The sequence below is a fragment of the Nyctereutes procyonoides genome, unplaced genomic scaffold, assembly GCF_905146905.1.
Source record: "Nyctereutes procyonoides isolate TBG_1078 unplaced genomic scaffold, NYPRO_anot_genome, whole genome shotgun sequence".
Lineage (NCBI taxonomy): Eukaryota > Metazoa > Chordata > Mammalia > Carnivora > Canidae > Nyctereutes > Nyctereutes procyonoides.
In genome coordinates this window covers 9,134,492-9,158,939 of record NW_026575052.1, presented here as the reverse complement: position 1 = coordinate 9,158,939, position 24,448 = coordinate 9,134,492, and the positions used below count along the sequence as shown (strand labels likewise).

The window sequence follows — 24,448 nt, the reverse complement described above, 5'->3', positions numbered from 1 at the left end:
TTAAAATCTTGGAATCTATCGTCCACGGAATGTTAGATGGACCCTTGCAGCCTCAGTAGGGCCCCCAGAATGCATGTGGTCCCGGCCCTGACCTTCCTCCCTCTCCCGTTCCCCTCCTCCAACAGGGGATGTTGGGCCCCGAGTAGAGACAGGGTCCTTTACTCGCTTTTCTCCCTCTGGAGAAAGCCATGTCTTAGTCTGGGTAGCAGAGGTTGAGGCAGGTGGCATATAGGATGCTCCAGGCCCAGCTCGAAGACCCACCCTGACTTCAGCTGGCCCACCTGGCCAGGTGTTGAGTGAACAGGCCTGGATCGTAGCCTTGGAATCTGCGGGGTCTCCATAGGGCCCCTCGGAAGTATTATTTCCCTGTTTCTTCTCGCTATATCAGCTTTTCCGAGGCAGCCTTCATGCTGTGAAGCTAAACTCAGACTCCGGGTCTAGGGGATCTTTCTAATTTTCCTGCAAGCTTAGCTCAGTCTGAACACATTCCTGAGGGTCAGCGCAGCCCCACTTCATGGGTCCTAATCCCTGTCTGAGTTCGGGCATCTTATCAGACCATGCCTTGCTGTTTTGCTAATCCCTGTCTACGCCAGACCCTCCCTCCCTGCAGGACACAGGTTGTCGTGGGAGATGTAAAGAGATGTCTGGAGGAGTCTCCTGGAGGAAGTGGTTAAAAGTAGATGCCCCTGGGCCTGGCCTCGGGGATTCTGATTTAGGGGGGTCACGACGCAGCCCAGGAATCTGCAAGGTGAGCGGCCCAAGAGATTCTAATCCAGGTGGGCCTTGGCAGACGCATTGAGAAACCCCATGAGACGGGAAGGAGGGAGCATTAAAGGAGGATGGGTTGGTAGGAACGCTCTGGGAATCACTTCTGGGAATCTGTTTCCTCACTAGTAGAGAGGGGATGAGAACACCAGTAATAGTCCCAAACATGGGGCCTGGCGTAGGGACCAGCAATTACTGCAGTGTCTCTGGCATCAAGCTCCTGAGGCGAGCCTCCCACGGCAGTGTCCCTGCGTCTTCCTGTGTCACAAAGCAAAGGCCAAGTCACTGTCTTTGGTTTCCCTGAAGGGGAAACTGGCCAGTTTCAAGGCCACTCCTCATGCTGAGTGTTATGGCAGGAGCCATTTCATGGGAGGCTGGGGCAAGGCCAGCAAGTGGTATAGGCATGCTCAGTGTGGCTCTTGACTTCCCTCCGGGTGTCCCCAACATAACACACTATGGAAAACAGCAGGACCCCAGACCGACCCTCCTGACATGGCCGAGTAATCTCAGCAGGACCAGGCCTCCCAGAGTAGGGACGGGCTTCTAGAGCAGGGCCAGTGCCACCCACCCAACCCCTAGCCTCTGCTTGCCCCTGCACTCCGCTCTGTTCCCCCAGGGCTCCGCCCTGATCCCCAACCTGCCTTCTCATGCCACCCCCTGCCACCCACATCCACTCAACTCTGGTCATGAGTGGCGGCTGTCTCGGTGCCTGGCACCTCTCAGTGAGGCCCGGCGGAAGTGGAGGTGAGCGTCAATTGAATGTAGCTGAATTAGGGATCAGGTAGCAGAAATCTAACCCTGCTGTTTTAAGCAGCTGAAATGACTCTTTGGATTATCTGCCTCAGTGAGTGAGGGTGGAAAATGAAGTGGCAGGGCTTGGATTCTCCTGGGAGGAGCGAGGGCTTTTCCAGGGGGCTCTTCCTCCAGGAGGAGAAAGGGAGTGGTGAGGCATCTTGCCCCCATCTGATGTCTGAACTGACTCTTCCACCCAGAACCCCATGCTCCTTCTGCTGCTCTTCTGCTCAAGAACCGGCTGTGGCTGGCCTGGGCATCACGTTCACGCTACCTTCCCCTCCTCTGAAATCAAACCCCACCTCCCACCACTCCTTTGGCTCATCCAGACACGACTCTTGATGGTTGGACCATTCTGGCCTCTGTATCTTTGGTTACACTGTACCTCCCACCTGGAATGACCTTTTCAGCTTCTGTCATTTTCAAGACGGCCTCCTCCATGAAGCCCTTCCCTGACAACCCCAGCCCATTTGAGCTTTCCCTTCTCTTACCAGCCAGCATCAAACACTGCGTGCTTTATGTCATCTGACTGAGCGTGGTGGGGTGGGCATTGGGAACAGATGAACACAGCCCTGCTTGGCCCCTTCCTGGCTGTGTAATCCTGAGCAAGCTTCTTCCCTTCTCTGAGCCTCAGTTTCCCTGGTACCCATGGGAGGAAATAGTCCCTCCTCGCAGGACTGTGATGTATAAAGTGTTTTGCATGCCTGGCTCACCCAGTCCAAACTTCTCATTTTACAGATGGGAGATTGAGGCGCAGGGAGGCCAAATGGCTTGCTCAGAGCCATGTGTCAACTTTAGTGCCAGGAGCTAGACTGCCACTCTGGGGTCAGGATGCATCTTCCCTAAGCATCAAGGGGCCTCCTCTACTTTGAATGCGTTTACGTTATTTCCTGTGGCCAGAATCTTCTAGGCTTTAGTCCGGTCTGGGATCCACAGGAGCCCAGGAGAGAGCCAGGAGCGCCTGAGGGCCTAGCCCCGGGGTGGGTGGTGGCCTGGATCCTGGGTCCCTCCTGTGCTTCAGCCAGGCGGTGGGGAGGGCTGGCCGGACATGAACAGGGGCTCCGGGACATCTGGGACGAGCCCCTGATCTGAGACGGTGCAATGCTAGCGACTGCACACAAGGGGGTGCTGGCAGAGAGCTCCCTGAGACGTGGCGGCATGAGGACCAACCAGAAGGGACGGGGCAAAGGCCAGCTGATGCCACCTGAGCTGGAGGAAGCACGCTGCTTAGTGAACAGCACTGCCCGAGTCCCTAAGTGTCCCCAACTGCCCTCGCCACCCTAGCCCCTACTCCGAGGCCTTTCGGTCAAGCACTGAGACCATCGTCTATTCTGATTGATGGGCCCCCATCTTCCAGTTGACAGAGATTTTGAGGATCATCCCCCGGGAAGAGGCCCGCTGATCAACAATAACCCATTCTGGGGGCTTCTGGGGCAGTAGGGATACCAGCCTGGCCCTCCACGAATCTGCTTGTCACCCCCTCTGAGAGCAGCTGGTCCCCATTTCCATGGTGCCCTGGCCCGTGTTTACAAGGCAGCTTTCTTTCATCAGGACCAACTGTGGGCGCAGCAGCCGGAAACTCCTCTGACACTGCTGGGCAGGTGGGGGCTGGCACTTGGGGAGGTTGAGCCAGGAAAGGATTAGTAACCAGGCAGCGGGAGGCTCAGAGCTGTGTGCCCAGGCGAGTGGGCAGCGGCAGGGGAAGGCGCTTGGCAGCATGGCCTGCCACTCCCCGCCGAGAAGCGAGCAAGAGGTGGTGGTGGGGGGAGCTGCCCCAGCAGCAGGGAGAGGTGGGCATCCGCCCGCCCGAACCCCAGACAGTCACAGTGATATCCGATACCCTGAAGTGGGGGACACAGAGGGTCTGGGTTAGCACCCTCACTCTGAGAAGCAGGCACCTGGGGGCCCAGGACCCACTGAGGACTCGGCCCTCAAGGGGGGGTGGGCAAACGCGCTGGCTAGCAGACACCAGCCTAGCAGCTTAGGACAGGAAACCATCTGACAGGAAGCACCGAGTGCCAGCCCCCTGTGGGGCCCCGGAGTAGTGGGGGGCGGGCCGGGGAGATGGAGTTAATCTTTAGAGCATCAGGGTGGCTCCTTCCAGAAGGTGACCTTGTGTGCTAGGACAGCTGCCACCCGTGCGGGGCGGCTTTGGGGCACAAAGGGCGGCTGGCTGGGCCAAGGCTGGCCAGTTCGTAGGCAACCAGCCAGTGCCTTCCCTGTGGCTCACTCTGCTGTTCCCCCCAGGGGCCCGTGCTCCCCTCTTAATCCCTTCCTTCCCTTTGCATCTTGGGTTCTGGAAAACAGGTGAGTGACAGACGACAGGCTGGTTCAGGCTGCCCCCCTGGGGCCACCTGCAGCCGGGCTCCTTCCCACTGGTCAGTCTCCCATGGACAAAGGGGAAGGTCCTGGGATGGGCCGTCTCTGCCTCTCCCTCCCCAGCTAGACCGGATAGCCACGGCACATCCGCCTCCCTGCCTCCTTCCGCACAGAGATTTCAGATTACGTGTGAGTAGGAGCGCATTTACGCGGAGATTAGCATTGACCAGGATAAGGCGATCTTACCTGTGGCTTGGATTGGGGGTCCCGTGGGTACTCCAGAACCCTTACACTACCACTGTCACAGCTCACATAACACCCTGACCCCCTTCCTCTGGCCCAGGAGAGCTGAGTGCACCCCTGTGGCCTCCCTGCTCCTGATGCCTCCTGTAGTGGCTCCCCCTGATTTGCAGGGGCTGGAACACTGAATTCGGAGCCACTTTCAACTCGCTTCTTTGGCTGCCTGTGCTTTCGACAAGCCAGACCCAGAAAGGCCATATGGACCTTTGGTGTCCTCCATGTGTTTTCTCAGCCCTGGGCCTTCTGAAACCCTGAGGAAGGAAGGGTCCCTTAGAAGAGCATCATGGGACACTTGACATGTCCCAGGGTGCCAGGGTCTCTCTTGGAACTTACAGAGGACAGGGGTCATTTTATAACTAAAGTGTTTATTTCCATTCAATTCACTAACCGATTGTTCTGCTCAGGTGCCTGCATTTGCTCACAGGAGGGAGTTTGTGGCCAGACCCCCTGGCTGATGGTCTTCCCCTCTGGCTAAGACCTTCAGACCTGGGCAAGGGTGGGGGGGTGGTGGTGTGAGAGAAAACACACTTTCTCCTGAGTGGAGGAAAGAGCGCCTGCACATGTCTCTGAGGGTGACACTCCGGAGGGCTGGGATATCACAGTGAATGATCCGGGGCCCGGCTTAGGCTCCCAGAGGCGAAACTGGGTTCTGGCCATCTGAGGGCACTCAGGAACCTCGAAGGGGCCTATTTGCCTGGGAAGCACTGGACAGATTGGGGCAAGGGGGTGGAGAAGTGGACGAAGGTGTGTGGTCCTGCAGCCTTAGGGCCCGCTTCCTTCTCAATCTGGTGCTTTCAAAAGCAGTCCTGGGTGGGGGCTCCTCCACCGGCCCCTCATCCTCCCAAACCTCACTCAGTCTCTGAAAGGCCCAGATGGCCCGTGGCAGTTGGCTTCGGTGAGGCCTGGCAGCAGGGGGGGGGGGGGGGAATCTCTCTGCAGGGGGCGGAGGGAGGAGCGTCAATGAAGACCATATAAAAAAATCCAGAAATGTGCATATAAAATCTCGCCCTTGGTGTATTGCCTAAGTCAGTAAGCAGAAAGCACCTTCTTGGAGAAGGATCAAGTCCTCAAAAGGTAGGAAATGTCAAAGTGTCACTTCATTGTCATAAAAAAAAAACCCGACAAACCCCCCAAACCAAATCCACCCCTTGACCAAAATACCCCCGAGTCCACGAATTGCTGTAAACAAACCCAAATGCAGGAGCAATCCTCAGTGGCAGTCGTAGCTGATGGTGGGCACCGCAGCAACAGGCCTCTGGGCAGGGGCTGCTGGGCACCGCGTGCGAGATAGGGACGCGGAGTTGCAGTCTTGGGGGGCGGTCATCCTCAGGAAGGCTGACCCTTCCAGTGTCCCCATGGTCTCCCTGACTGAGGAGGACAAAAGCCTCCTTTCAGCCCCATGAGCCGACAGGAGAAAGAAGTCTTTTTTTCATCGGAGTTTCTAAAAGATTCTCCAAAGACAGATAAATTCTTCTGTTTGCCCGGTGGCAGCGGGAATGGATTATTTCCCCCGTGTGGTTCCTGTGGCGGCTGCCCATCCGCCCGCCTGCCCCGTCTGCCTGGCGTGTGGCTGTTGCCCGAGGCCTGGAAGAGCAGCCCAGGGACGGGAGAGAAGGGTGGCCCCTGTCTCTCCCTTCACATTGGTTTTCCTGAAAGTGTTTCTTGGCTCTGGCCAGGTCGCCTTCCCAGAGGGAGTTGGAGAGAAACTGCTTTTGGTCTCCGATTGGGACAAATCGCGTGGATCTCCCAAGCCCTTTTGTTTTGTTTTGTCTTGTTTCCCTAAGAACAATGATCGCTTTCCTTATGAGAATCCTCTTTAAAAAATATTCCTTGTATTTCCCGCCCCCTCCCAGGATCTGTTTTCTTTTGTCCCCGTTCCCTTTTTTCCATCATTTGAGTTGCACATATTCTTGGTGACGTCTCATGGCTGGAGCGCTGCTCGGTTCTTCCTGCTGCCCGTGGCCTCCTGGCAGGTGGCTGACCCTGCGGTGGATGTGGACGGAGAACCAGGGGGCCGGCATGTGGGGCGGTGGGGCGGGGGGGTCTGGAGGAAGAGGTGAGCCGAGGCAGGTGAACGTCAAACCTCCACAGACTGGATCTGGTTCATCTGTGCCCGCATCACCTGGATACTGTTCAGGATTTTTTTCTGGTGGCCAGCCAAGGTGACCCCAACCCGGAGAATGTCCCTTTGGGAGAGAAGCATGTGTGTTAGGGAAATGTGGGGGTGGGGACTCTGGGCCAGGTGGAGAGCTGTCTGGACTTCTCCAGGGGGTTCCTGCTGAAGAGAGCAAGTGTGGGGGGTGAGGGGGTGGATTCCCAGTGTCAGAGTGACTAGTGGGGGAGTCAGGACACTCGGGTACACAGGTCTCCTTGGTTATAGGGAAGGGGAAGAGAACTTGCATTTACGAAGCACCCGGTCACTTTACATCCCTTTGGTCTTCCTTACAACCTCCAGTTTACAGAAGAAAACTGGGTCTCAGGGAGGTTCTGATTTGCTCACAGTCACAGGCAGACCTGGGTGTTGATCTGAATGTGACTCCGAAGTTGGCCATCTGGCCCCTTGGTCCCACACATCCCTGCTCGGACACTATCTATTCCTCACCCTCTAGAGCCCCCTGCTTAGTGGGATGGGGGGTGGTGGGGAGCAGTATTGATAATGGTGGGTGGAGGCAGCCAGGCACTTACTCCATCATCATCTGTGATACGACATCGAAGGAGGTGAAGCCTGCATTGGCGAAGCTCTCCTTGTACTGCCCCATCTTAATAGCCTCCAGCCACTCATCCACCGTGTTAAAGCTGGTGTAGTCGGGGATCGTGCGGTCCAGCAGCGGCAGGTTGATTCTGGGGGCGGGGGTGGACAACAGAGATAGTTAGGGCAGGTGCTGGGACGGGCGCGAGGGTAACCATGGGTGGGGGCACATCTGCAGGCTTTGTACCTGCCTGTGTGTATCCATCTGCAGGGACAAAGGTGAGTGTAAATGTATGCATTTCTGTGTGAGAGTGGGGGTGAGTTTGCCCCTATGTACATGAGCCCACATATGTGTGTGAGTATGTGAGAGCGAGTGTGTGTGCAGAACTCAACGCTGAGGCCACCTGGAAAGTCCAGGGATGCCTCTGAAGGGACTGCTGGGGGGCGGGACCACAGTAGTGAGGAGAGAGATCCTTCTCCAAGCCTCTGACTTTCAGGAGGAGGGAGTTCCGCCGGACTAAGTGTGTTCCTGTTCGCTGTTTCCTCCAACCTTCTCCAGCCTGGGTGTGCTGTAGGAAGCTGTGAGTTGCACCTCCAAAGTCTAGACAAGGCTGGCGGTGCTCATGGGAGCTGGCCAGGAGGGAAATGGCCCTCATGGGGCTCAAAGCTCACAGTCAGGAGTGGCTGACGCAGGGTCATGGTGGGGAACGACAGGAGAGGCAAGTGCAAACTGTCGGCCACAAAAACTTGGCAGGTGAAGGACTTGGGTCCAGAGAATCTTGGCACAAAGCCAGCCCTGGGCCTGGAGGACACCTGGCTGGATGTCCCCCAGACACTCTGCGTGATAGGGTTCCGGAGATAAAGAGTGTGCATGGCCAGGAGAGACGGGGGTCTGGGACAGCCACCCAAGTGAGGCAGTGGTGGTCTCAGCTCTGATGGGAGCATGCCCGGGGACCACTGGGAAAAGGCAAGCCTTAGGGTCACTGGAGCTAACACTTGTCCAGCGGAGCCAGTCTCTGTGATTTGGGGGATGATGACCAAGCATGGGCCTGTGTGTGTGATCCATATTTCTGGACATGGGTGTTGTGGGTGCCAAGGGAGTGTAGGCTCGAGGGCCAGAGAATGGGTGTGTATCCATGTGTGTGGGAGCATAAGCATGAGCTTTTGTGCCTAATGGTGTGTAGGATTGTATTTGTGTAAGCGTGTGTGCATGCAGGTGCGCGGCTGTACTGAGGAGGACGCAAATATAAGTTAGAGAGGGTCCAGGCTGGAGTGCGAAGGTAGCTAAGAAGGAAACCTGGTGACCAGTATATCTGTTTGCCAACCAAGACATCTGGCAATTTTTCTTAAATGCTCTCCTCTCTGGCCATGCTTTAAAAAGTCCTTTCTTTACCACCACTACCATGTTCTTCTCCTCTTTTCTGTCCTGGGCTCCTCGTACCCCAAGGCAGGGCAAATGCCCAGTGAACTCTAGCGCTGGCCTTTCCTGAGCACAAGCTGCACTGCACAGCATCTGCCTGAAGCAGGGGGAGCCTGGGGTGGGTGGGGGTGTGCAGGGTGGATCTGGAGAGAGGAAGGGCTGGCTGGGGACGGGGTGGTGGGAGACGTACTGGGAGGAGGGGGCAGGGCCAGACCAGAGCCGTACCCAGAGGAGAGGGGTGCCATGGCTTTGAGGCTGTTGGGGTTTCGGATCATCTTGTCCAGCGTGTTGACAATCTGGCCGAACTTGGGCCGGTGGTTGCGGTCCTTCTGCCAGCAGTCTAGCATGAGCTGGTGCAGGGCGCTTGGGCAATCCATGGGTGGCGGCAGCCGATAGTCCTGCTCTATGGCGTTAATTACCTGGGAACAACACGGGGCAGAGTGGCGTTGGGTGGGTACAACCTCATATGTGCCCCCACTCTGCCACCCTCTGTAGTGCAGGACCCTCCAGTGGGCCACGTTTTCCTTCTCCTTTCTGAGGCTCCTCCTTGGCCTTGGTGGCCCTGAGGACTACTCTCTCTGGCTCTTCACCCCAGGGTGACAATCATTGCCATTTATCGCTCCAGGTGAGAGATGTCTCCCAGGCCAGGCCCCACGGCATGGCTCACACTGCCCCCCCTGGCCCCTCTGATCCGTCCTGCCACTCAGCCCACATTTACCTTCCTCAGCTGGACTTTAGTTCCCTCCGACCCCCTACTTAAGAAGCTCCTTTAAGTCCTCCCTCTTCTGTGGTGTTGCAAATCAAAATGCATGGGGTTGGCTTTCAAACACTTTGTTATTGAACCTTATCGACCTTTCTGATCATCTTTCCTCTCTACTGCTCCCCAGCAGGATCCCTCAGCATCCCGCCTTCGGGCCTTTGCACAGGCTATTCTTCGCATTCGAAGTCCTCATGTCTCCAAGTCCTACTGCTGTGGGTCCCACCTGTTCTATGAAGACTTCCTGACTGATCTTGCCTCAACACCTACAGGACTTGACACCTGTCCTCTCCGATTTAACATCTGATTGTAAAGTTCCTGAAATAATCGTGTCATCTCCTCCCCTCCCTGCCCATTACATGGAAAACATCTCAGGGCAGATACGGTCTCATTCGGGGTTGGCCACAAGGTGAACGCATCTTGAAGATTTGCTGAATTGTGGATGTGTAGGCCTTTCCTACTCTTGACCCCTGGAGAGTCCAGGATCCTATGCAGACATTTGAATTGGGCTGGGCCTGGCCACCTTGGATACTTACGTCCTGGTTGGTCATGTCCCAGTAGGGTCGTTCCCCGTAGGACATCACCTCCCACATGACGATACCATAGCTCCACACATCACTGGCTGAGGTGAACTTCCGGTACTGGATGGCTTCTGGGGCCGTCCAGCGGATGGGGATCTTCCCACCCTGGGGAACAGAATGGGGAGGGTTAATGGGAGGGAGGCTGACCTGTCTGGCCTCTGCTCTCAACACTGCGCTTCACCCTATGCCCTGTGCTGTACTAATCACATGAAGTGCCACATTCTTTCTCGAACGCACCATGTTGCTTCAGGCCTCGGGAATTTGCACAGGCTGTTCCCCTCGCACAAAATGCCTTTTCTCACTCTGCCATCTGGAAACCTCTTCTCATCCTTTGAGTATCTCTGAAAACCTTTCCCTAAGTCCCAAAGAGTTGCTTACTCTTTTTAATCTTACAACTGCGTCCCATATCTCCCCATCCAGGAGGTGCCTCCCATACAGAGCAGTCCTCAAATCAGTCGCCTGTGTGCTGGGCTCTTCTTGTATTAATCTCTGAGCTCTTTGGGCAGGAGCTGTGTATTATTCCTTTCTGTTTAAAACTCTTCAGCAGGAGAGAGTCCTGAGCTTAGGCATCAAGGGTCTCCACGATCAGCCCTGCCTGCCTCTCCCACGTTATTGTCACCACCTTCCCTCTGATAGACTGTGTTCCAGTCACATCTTGCCTCAGGAACATGGCATCTGACAACCTTTCACGGGCCTTTCAGCTGTCGGCTCAGATGTCACCCCCTCTTTGCAAGCCTTCCTCGGCCTCCCAAGACTGATGTCCTGACTTATAGCTCTGTTCCTCCATGTTTCTCTGCACATCTGTGTCCCCCGCCAGCCTGTGAGCTTCAAGGAGGCAGAAACTGTGGTTTCTGTCTCTATGTCCTTAGGGCCCAGCACCATGCTTGGCATGAGCAGTTTCCGGTGAAATTTTATATTTTAGGGATAGATGGACATCTACATCTTCTTGCCTGGCACCATGACCCCACCATTCTCTGCCTTTATCTTACCAGGGCGCTGGTGTAGGTGGGGTCTGAGGTATCATCCTCCAGAAAGCGTGAAAGCCCAAAGTCAGACACCTTGCAGACCAGGTTGCTGTTGACGAGGATGTTGCGAGCAGCTAGGTCACGGTGGACGTAGTTCATGTCTGCCAGGTACTTCATGCCGGCCGCGATGCCCCGTAGCATGCCCACTAGCTGGATGACTGTGAACTGCCCGTCATTTTGCTTTGGGAGAAGTGGAGAAAACATAGTCAACAGAAGGGCATGAATCAGAGCTCTGAATCATCCACACAAAGGGAAACCAGAGCAGGACGCTGCCACCCTGGCCTGATGCTCCCTGTGAGAAGGATTCAGATGCTGGGGGTGGGGTGGGGGTGCTCAGAGGCCTGTGAGAGGCCAATTTCAGGGTGGAGGAAAGAACATGGGCTTCAGAGTAGACCTAGCTGGTCTGATCCTGGCTCTGTCCTTTGCCCGCCGAGCAACCTTGGACAAGTGACATCTCTGTGTTAAATGGGGATAAGCTATACCCACCTCCCAGGGCTGTCTGGGTTAAATAAGAAGGTGCATGGAAGGTGCCTGGCACTTACTAGATGCTCAGTAAATATTTGTTATATGGCAGCTGGTCTAGCAGCATGCTTCTGTGTTCTTTTGTCCAGCTGGTGGACTGTGATCTCCTGGTGGAGGGAGTCTAGAAACTTTCCTCTCTTGACTTTGTGCTCCAGATTCCTTTCCCCAGCCCATATAGCTTTGGAGAAATCTAAAACCTGGTGAAAACCTGGACCAGGGTTCCAGAAACCAGGTTCTAGTCCTGGCTCTCACCTTGACCCTCCAGGCAAACTCTACCTGTCTTTGGGCCTCACTGTTCTCTTGTGCATAATGGGAAGGCTGGCCAAGATTTCAGGTTGCACACCAACTCTGATGGACTGCTTGTGGTTTCCTAGATTGAAAAGGATTCTGAGATTGCTTCCTGGTTTAGTGGGGCAGACTTCTAGGATCGATTAGCAATGCCTGCCACGGGTAAGGGAAGAGCAAGAGGCAGCATGCAAGCCATTCCTGACTTAGATCTTTCCCCAAGACCCCATCAGGCTTTGGCACCATGAAGTTATGCCCACCACTCCTTTTCCACCCTATCTGTGGGCCCCTGGCCCTCTTGGGTTCCCCTACCCGGAGGAAGGAGTCCAGAGAGCCGTTCTCCATGAACTCAGTGATGATCATCACAGGTGTGCTCTTTGTGACAACACCCTCCAGGTGGATGACATTGGGATGGTCGAATTGGCCCATGATGGAGGCCTCGCTCAGGAAGTCCCGGCGCTGCTTCTCAGTATAGCCTGACTTGAGTGTCTTGATGGCTACAAAGATCTCTCTCTTGCCCGGCAGTTTTAGGTGGCCACTGCAAACCTCGCCAAACTCCCCTGGGACAAACACACACACACCAAGAGAGGCAGGATGTCACTTGCCGGGTGGAAGTGCCACCTCCCACTGCTTGTAACCTCCACTCTTGGGTCCTGAAGGAAACTTTTTCTCCCCAGTGGTCAACACATCCTCTTAGACAAAGAACCCCTTTGTAGAAGGGGGGAGCCCAAAAAAGTCCTAGCCACTACTAGGAGGAAGAGTAAACTCCTCAGAGCTGTCCCACTGCATGTCCAGCTGGTATTTGGCTGACGGGGTAAGGCTGTAGGGGAGCCTCAGGAGAGGGAGAGAGGGATCTGGATGAGTTGCAGGGAGGACAGAGCACTAGACTGTGTCCAGAGAACGGGGTTCTAGACCTAACCCAATCTCTGACATGATATGCAAGCTCCTTCCCAGCCCCGTGCCTCAGTTTCCTCATAGGTCGGTGAGGTGGTTTTACTGGATGACTTTTGAGGACTTTTCTACCTTGGGTGTTCTGAACATTCAGGCCTTGGAGGAGTCTCTGAAGTGCCTGTCCCCCATCCCACCCTCTGCCCCAAGGGTACTCCCCACTCATGGCTGAGGACATGGAACCTGGGAGAGCATCAGCCACCTACCTGCTCCAATCACCTGCTCAATTTTGACACAGGAGATGTCAATTTCCTTGGCAAACTCCCGCACTGCCTCATTGGGGTCCTCATAGGTGAAAGGGTCGATGTAGATCTTCATGCCTGGGGTCACTGGGGGATAAGACCAGGCTTGGTCACATGCACAGACTCAAGATATGGACAAATGGAAAGGCTAGAGCTAGTCCCTCGTGGAGGGAAATACACTCCCATGTGAACCCATAGAACTGGACAATCCTTTGCAGGTCACTTGACTTCTCTGGGCCTCGGTGAGCACTGGGCTGAGCAGAAAGGTGAGCAGATCACAGAGCTCAGCAGAGAGAACAAATAGGTCGTAGCTCTTGTTACAACTCTGATTAGTAATGTCTTCCTAAGGGAGCTAAGGGACTATCAGGATTGATAAGCAATGTCTGTTATGGGTATGGGCACAAAAGGATAGATTGTGTAGGGGAATCAGGGGGTGCAAAGTAAAGGGAGGGAGTAAAGGGAGAGGGAGTCAAGAAGGAAGAGAGATTTGGGATAAAAATACAGAAAGAGTAGGCAATAGCTCATGTTCTTGGGTGTCTGCTAAGGAGATCTCCCTGTCTTTGAAGGCCTAATTTAAGCATCCTCTCCCTTTAGGAAACTTCTTGGCTATCTCAGCTCTCTCAGGCAGGCCCCAGGGACTGGAGGGGCTGCCCACTCACTGGGGTCTGAGGACCCATGGCTTCTGGGTCCACTTCCCAGGTCTCCCATTAGCTAAGTCTTAAACCTTTCTAGATCTCAAATTCCCTGGTGATCAACGTGAGGCTGGACATGGAGCATATTAATTGGATTCTTGATTTGATTGTACATTTTTTTATTTGATGTAGAAATTAAGGATGTAACTTGGATGCCAAAAACCTAATTCTGACCCTAGCACTGAGCCAGCAAAATACTTGGAAGGAAAGGATGATCCATCCCACATTCTCCCTCCCAGATAACTGGTCTTCTGCTGCCCAGGCCTCCTCCTGGCTTCCCCAGCTCCCTGCCCACATTGTCCCATTGCTCTAGGAGCCGTGACTTTGGAGGCAGTAGCTCTAGGAGTAGGGAGCTGGAGTCCCTGAGCCATAGGAAGGCTTGACTGGAGAGTGGGGCCATCAGCCCTACTTGCCTGTGTGGCCTTGGACATGTTAGTTGACCACGCTCAGTTTCTGTTTCAGACATTCTGAGAACCTAAAGTCGGAACCTCTAACACACGAGTTGGCAAACTGGCCCACTGACCATTTTGTAAATAAAGTTTTATTAGAGCACAGCTGCCTGTATTCCTTTGCCTGTGGCCGCTTTCATGTTTCAGCAGCTGAGTTGAGTAGTTACAATAGAGATCATATGGCTATTGAAGCCTAAAATATTTACTCTCTGGTCCTTTTCAGAAAAGCAGCCAACTGCTGCTCTCATACATTAGGATTATTTTGGTCTAGCCCTTTATTTGATTAATTTATTATTATTATTATTTTATTTATGATAGTCACAGAGAGAGAGAGAGAGAGAGAGAGAGAGAGAGAGAGAGAGAGGCAGAGACACAGGCAGAGGGAGAAGCAGGCTCCATGCACCGGGAGCCCGACGTGGGATTCGATCCCGGGTCTCCAGGATCGCGCCCTGGGCCAAAGGCAGGCGCTAAACCGCTGCGCCACCCAGGGATCCCTGAATAATTTATTATTAAAAAATATTTTATTTTTAATTAATCTCTACTCCCAATGTGGGGCTCGAACAAAGCTCTGCACACAACATGCACCCCATGTCTGTAGAGCCAAGCAGAATCCAGGTGACAGAGATAAAAGAAGAATGACTGCAGCTACCCCTGACTGTGTCCTTTGTGCACCACACTGGGCAGGCTGCACCCAACAACTCGTGGAGGAAGGGATCATTATTTTCATTTCATGCATGAGGGAGCTGCAGCTCAGAGAGGCTGAGCAATCTGCCCAAGGCCACACAGCTGGCAAATGGCACAGCCAGGACTTGAAGCCAGGCCTGTCGGACTTGAGCCAAGGACCAATACTCTTTTTTTTTTTTTTTTTTTTTAGGACCAATACTCTTAATCATGCTCATGGCCTCCTGCATGCAGTACAACCAGATCTGGTCCATGCCTCCTCCTCCTGGACTGTTCAGCCATGACTCCTTCCCAAGTCAGCACTCCTCAGAGCAGGGACATTAGCTCCTGGGAGATGCTCTTGTGGTTCTTGGTGACTGGCTTATAGCCTCCCTCCAACAGAATTGGAGGAAACCCTTTCAGTCAGGCCAGCTGCAGAGGGGCAACGGGAACGGGTCAGCTCAGGGAGCTAAGGAGAAGCAGAGCAGGAGCTCAATGCTGAGTTGGGCACTGCCAACTGATCAGATGCCACCTGCAAGCCTTGGCTGGGAGGGCTCTCTGCTGCTTGCAGGACTAAGGCGAGTGCATTCCATGCCTTCCATGTTGGGCCCCAACGACAGCTCCCTGCCCCTCTACGTGCCAGCAAAAAGAATTATTCACCCAGACACACCTTAAAATTTCTTGCCTTTGTGCTTTTGTTCATGTGGTTCCCTCCACCTAGAATACCCTTCTCTTCCTCTTTGTGTCCAGATCAAATGCCACCTCTCTGAAGCCTGCCTGGATCCTTCCAGTGGAGATCCATGCTTTCCCTTTAGGCTCCTGAAGCCCTGTCTCTGTCTGCACCCACTCCTATGGCCCTGACATCTGTATGGCTCTCCTGTCTTGTATTAAGTCTCCCAGATACGCATGCCCACAGCCTCCTGCCACCCCTTTCTGGAACACTCTGCTGCCTGTAAGGGCTTGCTTCACACTCTCTCTCAGGGGACAGAGGCTGTGTCTGTCTAGTTCACGCTAAATCCCAGAACCTGGCACATCGAGGATGCTCACAAGATGCTTGTTGAAAGAATAATAGCCTTACCTATTGAAATGTCCTCTTTTTCTCTTTCTGCCTGTTTTGGGTCATGAATACTTTTGAGAATCTGACAGAAGCTATGAATCTGCTCCTTAAAAAATTATTCATGTGTGTGTCACACTCCCAGATTCAGTATATAATTTTGGAATGTTCTCTGGCCCTTGAAGCTCTCAGGGTCTGTGAACCCCAAGTTAGGAGTCCTTGCTCTAGAATGTTTTCTCTGTAAGTATGTGGAGGTGGTATTCAGTAGGTGCTTAATGTCCATGCTTCTGTGACCTCACTATTAATAACACAATCTACTTACGGTTCATTGTCAATCTACCAGGTGCCAGGCCCTGGTCTAGGTACTTTATAGGTATCAGTGCGATTAGCCCTCCTGACAACGCTACCTGGTAAATGATATCATTAGGCTGAGCCTAATGAAATTGTTAGTATTTGACTGTTTCTGACCTACAAAAATGGCAATATCATTTCGCCCAGCCTAATATTACCCTCATTGTTTGGATGAGGACACTGTGGCATAAGAAAGCTTAGATGACCTGCTCCAGGGGACGTGGGCAGAGCTGATAAGTGGCAGACATGGGGTCTGAATCCAGGTCGTGTGGCTGTAAGTCTACACTTTTAACTGCCAAACTTTCGACTGGGTGTGTCCCCATCCTATTTCCTGGGATGGAAGGGGAGCTCCTTGCAGCTGAGACTCGCTCAAGGTCCAGCTCCCAGGATGGATATTTGCTGTCTGGAGGCTGGATAAGGATCTCTATAGTCAGAGTCTTCAGAAAATACTGGGCTGTTGTTTGGATGGCTTACCACTGTCAGGGCTACTACCTATTGTCCTGAACCCAAATGGGAAATTCAGGATGAAGGAGGGAAGAGGAATCGGATATTCAGACACCTGGTCTGAGTTCTGGATCTGCCAATAATAACAGTCACAAATAAGCTGCTTTATGAGTTTGAATTGAGGATCAACCACGGTATTGATATAGCTGTGTGTCCTTGGGCAAGTTACTTAAGGTCTCTGTGCTTCACTTTTTTCATATATATATATATATGGCTATATATATAAAATATATATATATTTTATATATATATAAAATCTCCATTGTGTGTGTGTGTGTGTGTGTATACACATAATAGGAGATAATTAACAGCAGCCACCTCATAAGGGGACTGCAAGGATTAAGTAAGAATCTTTTTAAAGGGCTTAATATAATAGTTGGCGAATCAAAAACTCTGAATAATTGTTACCTGTTATAGAGAAGAGTTGGCTATTATTAAATATTATCAGGAAGCACTTTCATGTCCATTAATTCATTTAATCCTCACAATTCTGTGAAAGAAGCATCATTCTGGCTACTTCTCATGTAAAGATGCCAAGGTTCAGAGGGGTTCAACAACTCCCCCCAGGTCACATAGCTGGCCAGTGGTGGAGCAGGGATGAGAAACCAGGTTGGTCTCTCTGGGCCACATCCAAGTACCATAGACCTTGGTCCTCACTCAGCACCTGCTGAGTGATGGGACAGGTGAGCTGGTGAGGGTGACTTCAAGCCAGTCACACACATCTCTGGGCCTCGGTTTCCTCCTCTGTCCTGGCCACACAGGGTACCACAGGGCTGGCAGTGGGACCAGAGGGCTGGTGGGTGGGGGACCAGAGGGCTGGCAGTGCTTTGAAAACAAAAAACAAAAAAAAACACCAAAGCCCTTTTTAGATGCAGAGAGTAGGAGCTTGACCTGGAGAATGTGTAGATCCACGAATAAATCCTGGGCTCTATTTTAAAAATAAATCCCTGCTGGGACGCCTGGGTGGCTCAGCAGTTGAGCATCTTTGGTTCAGGTTGTGATCCCCAAGTCCCGGGATCGAGTCCCACGTCGGGCTGCATGGAGCCTGCTTCTCCCTCTGCCTGTGTCTCTGCCCCCACCCCGTCTTTCATGAATTAATAAATAAAATCTTAAAAAATAATAAATCCCTGCTGTCACTTATTTCCCTGTTCTCGATGGACAAGCTAAATAGTGATGCTCTCACATGGCTCCAGGTGGCAGAGTCCGTGAGCCCACCTTATCCCAGCTTAGTGAGGTGTGGACAGCACGGTGTGGCGAGGAGTGTGGACCTCAGCTCCGGCCCCGAGCTGCTGTGTGACCTCTCTGGGCCTCGGTTCCCTCATCCTCAAAGTTGACAATTATAAGGATTGAATGAACCAATGCGTGTAAAGCATGAAAACAATTCCGGGCATACAGAACACACTCAATCCACCTGGCTCAATCTACAACCACGATTTCGCTACTTGGGGAAGGGGGGGCACGTAATTTGTGACTTTTACTTTTGACGTACTGGTGATTTTTAATTAACAGGTGATTTTTAATTTCCGTGTAAAGTGTTTCACCTCTTTCTCAGGAGCCTTCCATCGCTTTTATGCTTAGAATATCAGTTAAATAGTTGCCTAAATTGTCTTCTGGAAATTTTAATGGTTTCATTATTTTTTTTTACATTTATGTCTTCCCTGGATTGTTCTGACAGCCACCTCACAGGTCTCCCTGCTGTCCTGCCTGGCACCCTCCAGCCCCTTCACTCCATTTTCCACACAGTGGCCAGAGAAGTTCTGTAAAAACTGGAACTCAAAGCCTTTCAGTCTTTGGTTCAGATCCTTCTAGAGGTTCTCTGTCTCACTCGGAAAGAAAAACCGAGGCCCCTGGCTGACAGGGATCTGCATGCTGTGGCCCCTCATACCTGCCCCTCCTGCCTCCTGAATCTGCTCTCTAGTCACACTAGCCTCTGGCTGTTCCTGAAAAGCCTCAGGGCCTTTGCACTGGCTGTCCCTTCTGTGCAGGAGGCTGTTCCCTCAGGTCTGTCCATGCAACTCCCTCCCCCAGCTCATTTGTGTCTTTGCTCAACTGAAACCCTCTCAGTGAGGCCAACCCCAGCTGCCCTACCTGAACAGACAGCCCTGACCTTGTAATTCTCAACCTATCACCCCATTCTACTTTGCCTTTTGCTGCAGTGCTTTCATCTTCTAGCACGTCAGACGCTTTTTTCATTTACTACCTGTATTTCTTTTGTCCCTCCCAGTAGAATAGAAGTTCTGCAAGGGTGAGGATATGTAGTTTGTTTACCTATGTATCCCCAGCTACCTAAAACAGTGCCTGGCATACACAGCAGGTCACAAAGACCGTGTGACAAGTGAAGGGCTAGGCCGATGACCTCTCTTACCCAGTGGCATCCGAGAAGTCCTAGGATATCCCACGGAGGACAGCTTGAGAAGCCATATCGGACCCATGTGGAATTTGTTTGCTGAGTGAGTGGATGTGAGGGTGAAGGTTGCCCTGCCACCCCCTACCCACCCCCCCACCCCACCTGCCCCATGTCAGTCTGCGAGGGTAAAATCGAGAGGAATCTATGCTCTGCTTTGATCTCTGCTGGGCCCCTTGAGAGAGGACATCTGCTCTGGGTGTGTGGCACACGTGTCTCAGCCGTGGTCTGAGATAGGATGGGACAGTGGGGGAAACGGAGGCACTGGGTGGGGGGAAGTGGCTACCAGAGGAGTCACCAGGGAGGAGTGACAGGGCCTGCCGCCTCCTGGGCTAGAGCCTGGAGTCCTCACCATCTCATTCAACTCATGGATTTATTGTGTGAGTACGTATCTAGTGTCTGCTAAGTGCTAGGCAGCGTGCTGGTGTTCGGGGGAAAGGGTGAGAGTCAGACACACTTTCAGGCCTTCAGGTGCTCCCACTATAATGTTGGGGAGACAAGGAAACGGCCACCACCATGCAGCCTGGTAAGGGGGTGCTGTGCAAGCATAGACGGGGCCCTAAAGCCAGGTTGGGGTGGGGGTCAGGGGAGGCTGCTCAGAGCGGTCTGTATTCGCTGTGCCTGACGGAGAGGGAGAGTCACACAGGTAAAGAGAGGGCCAGGGATGCTCCAGGCAGAGGGGACGGCAGGTGCAGAGGCCAAGAGGGGAGAGTGAGCTTGGCCTACTCAGGGAACAGCCTGACATTCACTCTGGCTTCAGCAAGGTGAGAGGTAGTAAGAGGGAGGATGGAGAGGTCGCTGGGGAACTGACAAGAGAGGGGTCCATGGATGCCGGCCCTGCTGGGGGGTACATACTGTGGCCACTGGTGTAGTGCTGCAGCTTGTCCGTGTACTCCGAGTCAGCACGCTCAAACCCCCGTCTTCTGGAACAAGAGCAAAGGGCTGGAGCCACCTGGAAGCCCCCAGGGAGCTGGGAGCCACAGTAGGTGATAGGGAGAGGGAGGGCAGGCCCTCAAAACCACACCCCTGTCAGAGGGCTCCCTGTCTGCCCCTGGCCTAGCAGCCTGACCTTTCCTAGCCACCCGCCCCCCAATCCTTCCCCACCTCTCCCACCTCAAATCCAGGCTCCCCATTGCCCCATCCTCTCTCTGGTCAAGCCCCTTTCAAAGTCATCTCCCATGGCCCCAGAAATCCCAGGGGCTTCTGTCATCTGACTTTATGGCCCAGTCTGTTCTAAAGTGGGGAACTAAGGAAGAAGAGAGTCTCTGCATTATGCCCAGCAGAAGTCAGGGAACAGGTCCCACCTCCTGTCTCCTGTGCCAGCCACTTGGGATGCCCCTTCCCCCACTTTCTCCTATCCACATTCTCTGTTTCTCCTGCCACCAAAGCCAGGGAGGCTTATCTGAGCTCATCAACCTCCCCTTGGACCCTCCACTTGTAGCCCTAGTCATGCAGGGGCCTCAACTAGTGCAGAGAGTGGGGCGATCTGGACTTCCTTTCCATCATCCCCTTAGTGCCTGCATCCTGCCGACTGTTCTGAGACATTCCTTCATGCGGAAGTATTAGTGTCTCTAAGGGCCACCTCCATGAAGAGCGGACTTGTCAAGGCAGCCCTAATCCAAAGGGATGGACTGTAGCTGATGGTGACCATTTAGGCAGGTGGGAGAGTATCCAGGCTTGCTTGCCTGGGCCTCTCCCTGGTCTGGGGTATGATGGGAATATCTTTTGGGGCTCACAGACTGTTCAGGAATGATTGAAGAGATGGAGAGCCAGGCCTGGACGGGGCTGGGGATACCCACCCACCTGTTACACACGATGGCAATGACGACGACAGCAATGAGGAAGACCAGGCCAGCCGCCGAGGAGCCGATGATGAGTGGCAGCTTCTCCTGGATGCTTGTCTGGTACTCAGCTGGGGCAGAAAGCACGTGGAGTGTTGTCAGTCTGGCTCTGGGAGTCCTAATGCACCCCTCCCCGCAACCGCCGGGTCTCAGGATCCCCAGACTCTGCTCCTGCTCCTGAGAGAGCACCTGTCACATGCCCAGCTGGAGAACTAGCTGGTACTCACTCATGGGTAACCTTGGATAAGTCCATGGACTGCTCCAACCCTTAGTTTCTCATCTATAAAATGGGCATAATAGCTTAATGTTGACATGAAAATCAACAATAATAAGAAGCTGACATACAGAGAGGCAGTTTTTACCATGGACTCTTGAGGCCAGCTCCCCGAGTTTGAGTCCTGACAGTGCCACTTCCTGTCCGAGATCTCTGGCAAAGTGCCTTACATCTCTGTGGCTTAGTTTCCTTATCCGTAAAGTGGGGACAATAGTCTCCATCTCATAGGGTTGATGTGTAAAGCACTTAGAAGGACATGTGGCAGGAGAGTAATCACTCAGGAAATATGACCTATTATTGTTATTGAGTGTTTTATTTTTTGGTCACTGTGCTAAGTATGTTATGGATCTTGTTTGATTCTCAGAATAATCCTATGATTCAGTGCCCATGACGCCCCCTGTCCCCATTTACAGATGAGGGCACGGAGGCTTAGCAATGCCATGACTTGCTTGAGGTCACACAGTTAGAAAGTGGCTAACGCCAGCATTTCAACCCAGGTCCATGTATGGGCTTAAATGAAATAATGCATAAAATGCACTCATCATTGGTCTGGCTTTTGGAAACCACTCAGCACATTTTCAATGCCATCAACAGCATCATTGTTTTTAATTTTATTATTGTTACTTCTCGTTTGCTTCCATGACCAGACAAGAGCTTGTTGAAGTCAGGGACTGGGTAAGTGCCGGGTCCTTAGCACCAGCATGCATTTGCCGAGGTAATAAGGAAGGATCTTGGGACAGTCCCCCAGGCCCCAGGTTAATGAAACCCATTCAACGTGCAAGAGGGCCGAGAAGGGTGAAAATGCTGGCCACAAGGAGGTGGGGTTTTACAGAGGAGGTGCTGTTAGCACCCTGGAAGGATGGGGCAGCCATTAGGGAGAATTTTTGTGATAAGACAAGAATTCATGGGTCTAGGAGCCTCTGGGATGTTCAGCAAGGCAAAGGCCAAGGCCATGACCAGAGATCAAAGCAGATCTAGAGGGGACGCCATAGTCTGGTCATAATTAAAGCTGCCCCGGAGCTTGGCAGGTTGGTGAAAGGGCTGCCAGACTCACAGCAATAACTGACCTTTAACTACATACTTGGTGAGCGCTAACTGTGTGTGAGACCTAGTGCCAACCCTGGGCCAGGTTATATGCGTTTAGCCCCCATCTTTACACAAGTTGGATAAAGATGATGATGATAATGAGATAGTTATCATCCCCATTTATAGATGAGAAAACTGAGACTCAGAGCTGCTCAGGGCCACACAGTTAGGGCTGAATCAGCACTGTAATTTCCATCAGAGCCCATACTCTTAACTCTGCTGGTCTTCAAAGATTATTAGAGCAGGAAGGGCACTTAGAGACCATGTGGTCCCAGACTGGGAGACACACAGCATGTGGGCTGCAGCCTCCTACTCTCGCCCAGGGCAGACGTCACTAATCCACGCCAGAGCTTCTTCCTGTTGAACTTCAGCATTCTTCTCAATCCAACTGCAAGTCAATGCAGTAGTGAGCAGACAAAATAGGTGTGCGCCCAAAGACTGAATATGATGCTTTCATTTTGTAGATGAGAAAAATTTGGACCATGGAAGGGAAGTGACTTGCTCAGGGTCTCTCTGCAAGTTAGGGCCGAGCTCCTGACAGTCCTGTGACATGATGGTGACAGAGGAGTCCACGTGCTTTCCAGCCACAGAAACAGTGCCTCTCTGTACGGCCTGTTCCTGCCCACCAGGGAGGGTTGACATCTACAAGAGGGGGAGCCTTTTCTTTTCTTTCTTTCTTTTTTTTTAATTGGGGTTCAATTTGCCAACATATAGCATAACACCCAGTGCTCATCCCATCAAGTGCCCCCCTCAGTGCCCGTCACCCAATCACCCCCACCCCGGGCGCCTTTTCTAATTTGTACCAAGGCACTTTGGAGGAATGGTGGCCCTTAAGTTTATTCTGTTTGTGGAGTCAGTGCCCTCCTCTTGCTCACCTTCTGTCATGGTCTGGAAGTACATCTTGCCGCTGTAGCGCCCGTAGCCCGCCACGGTGCGTGCCCGCACCTGGAAGACATAGATGGCGCCGGCTTTGAGGCCCTGCACAGTGACCGTGTTGGTGGGGCTTTTTATGGCTGTGGCGTTGTACTCACTGAGCTCCTGCCAAGGAACAGAGAAGACCGTTAGCAAGGTTGTTGCCCACAGAGGGCCCAGAGCCCACTCCTGTCACTTGGGGTGGGTTAGGCCACTGGATAACCATCTGTGGTTCCCAATTCTTTACTCCCTCCCTGTAAGAGAATTACACACCCATACTTTTTGCATGTGACTTCCCAGTACTTCCCACAAAAGAAGACAGAGTATATTTCTCTGCCTGGTGGGATGTCAAATTTGTCCATGTGTCTTGCACATTTGGTCCTTGGAACACTCTAGAGGACATGATGCAAGTGGAGGCTTTAATGTGCTTGTTGGGTTGGCTTGGCCTCTTGTGCTCCTGCCTCTGGCCATCATGGGGCTGAACCTGGGGAACAGCTGGTTCCAGAATGAGAAATGCATAGGGAAGACCTTGACCTAACTCCTAGGCTGAAATAGGGCCACTTCAGTTGATCCACAGACTCTAGCCAATGAGCAAGAAAAATAGGCACTTGGAAGCCACCGTATTCTGGAGACTGTTTATTTTGCAGCAGCATCCTCAGTGATAGCTGACTAACGCACAGATGCTGAGTGGCCATTGTGTGCAGACCCTGAGGTCTGGACTGTGAGTTCCTGGAGACAGCCAAGAAGAAGGCCTACCTTACCCACTCCTGCATCCTCGTCCCTGCTCCATGCCTTGATAGGTTGTGTGGAAGGGCCCCCCGTTCAGCCACAGCACACTTGAGAGAGGCAAGAATTAAGGACCAGATGGGGAAAATGATGCTCAAGTTCATGTATTAGCTGGTGGCTTCCTTGGGACTCAAAACCAGGCACCTACAGGGACCTACCTCTAATGCCCAAGGGTTGAGTACCCAGGAACTAATGTTCCCTGCAGAGAGCTGCAGAATGCCACTTATGACCGGAGTACTGCCCAGGGTGACCCAAGGAGTACGGGACAAGATGGGAACGGAGATGCGGTTGAGCTGGATGCAGGTGCCTGCCAGTCTAGATGAAGCCTGTTCAGGCATCTGTCAGCTACCCCACAAACCTTCTCCAAACACCCTCTGTGCACTAGGCCCTGGGGACTCCAAGGGACGAAGGCACGGGCGCTGGATTCAGAGAACTCAGTTCAGAAAAACAAACAGTGTGGAGAGTTCAACCCCTCAGAGAAGCTGATGAAAGCTAAGAACGTTTGTGCAGAAACAGGCACACCTGATGGTACATGCCAGTCACGTGCACGCGCGGTCCACAGAGCCTTTGAAAACTCTCCCGAGACAATTAAATTCAGTGTGTGCAATGTCATTACGGGCGTCATAGCATAGAGGTTAACATCACAAACCGGAGCCAGACTTTCTGGGTTCAAGTCCGGACTCTCCTACTTATTACCTCTGTGACCTTGGGCAGGTTTCCTTTTCCTTTTCCTTCTTCTTCTTCTTCTTTTTTTTTTTTGTTTTTTTTTTTAAGATTTTATTTATTTATT

At 52.7% G+C, this 24,448-nt stretch overlaps 1 protein-coding gene across 3 annotated transcripts in view; it reads right to left on the bottom strand.

Moving 5' to 3' along the window:
* Positions 1-5,166: 5,166 nt before the first annotated feature.
* EPHB2 (EPH receptor B2) overlaps positions 5,167-24,448 on the bottom strand; it is a 186,245-nt gene continuing 166,963 nt past the window's right edge. Inside the window, exons 7-16 of one of the 3 annotated variants that reach the window (XM_055331915.1) lie at positions 22,836-22,998; positions 20,563-20,671; positions 19,615-19,682; positions 12,610-12,732; positions 11,768-12,015; positions 10,613-10,828; positions 9,579-9,728; positions 8,511-8,704; positions 6,862-7,017; positions 5,167-6,362 (exon numbers count right to left, since the gene is read on the bottom strand). In XM_055331915.1, coding sequence (XP_055187890.1) covers positions 6,254-6,362; positions 6,862-7,017; positions 8,511-8,704; positions 9,579-9,728; positions 10,613-10,828; positions 11,768-12,015; positions 12,610-12,732; positions 19,615-19,682; positions 20,563-20,671; positions 22,836-22,998 — 1,536 coding nt within the window. In that variant the 3' untranslated portion in view covers positions 5,167-6,253. The remainder of the gene's footprint in view (positions 6,363-6,861; positions 7,018-8,510; positions 8,705-9,578; positions 9,729-10,612; positions 10,829-11,767; positions 12,016-12,609; positions 12,733-19,614; positions 19,683-20,562; positions 20,672-22,835; positions 22,999-24,448) is intronic. The other 2 variants (XM_055331916.1, XM_055331917.1) reach the window with 2 other exon arrangements.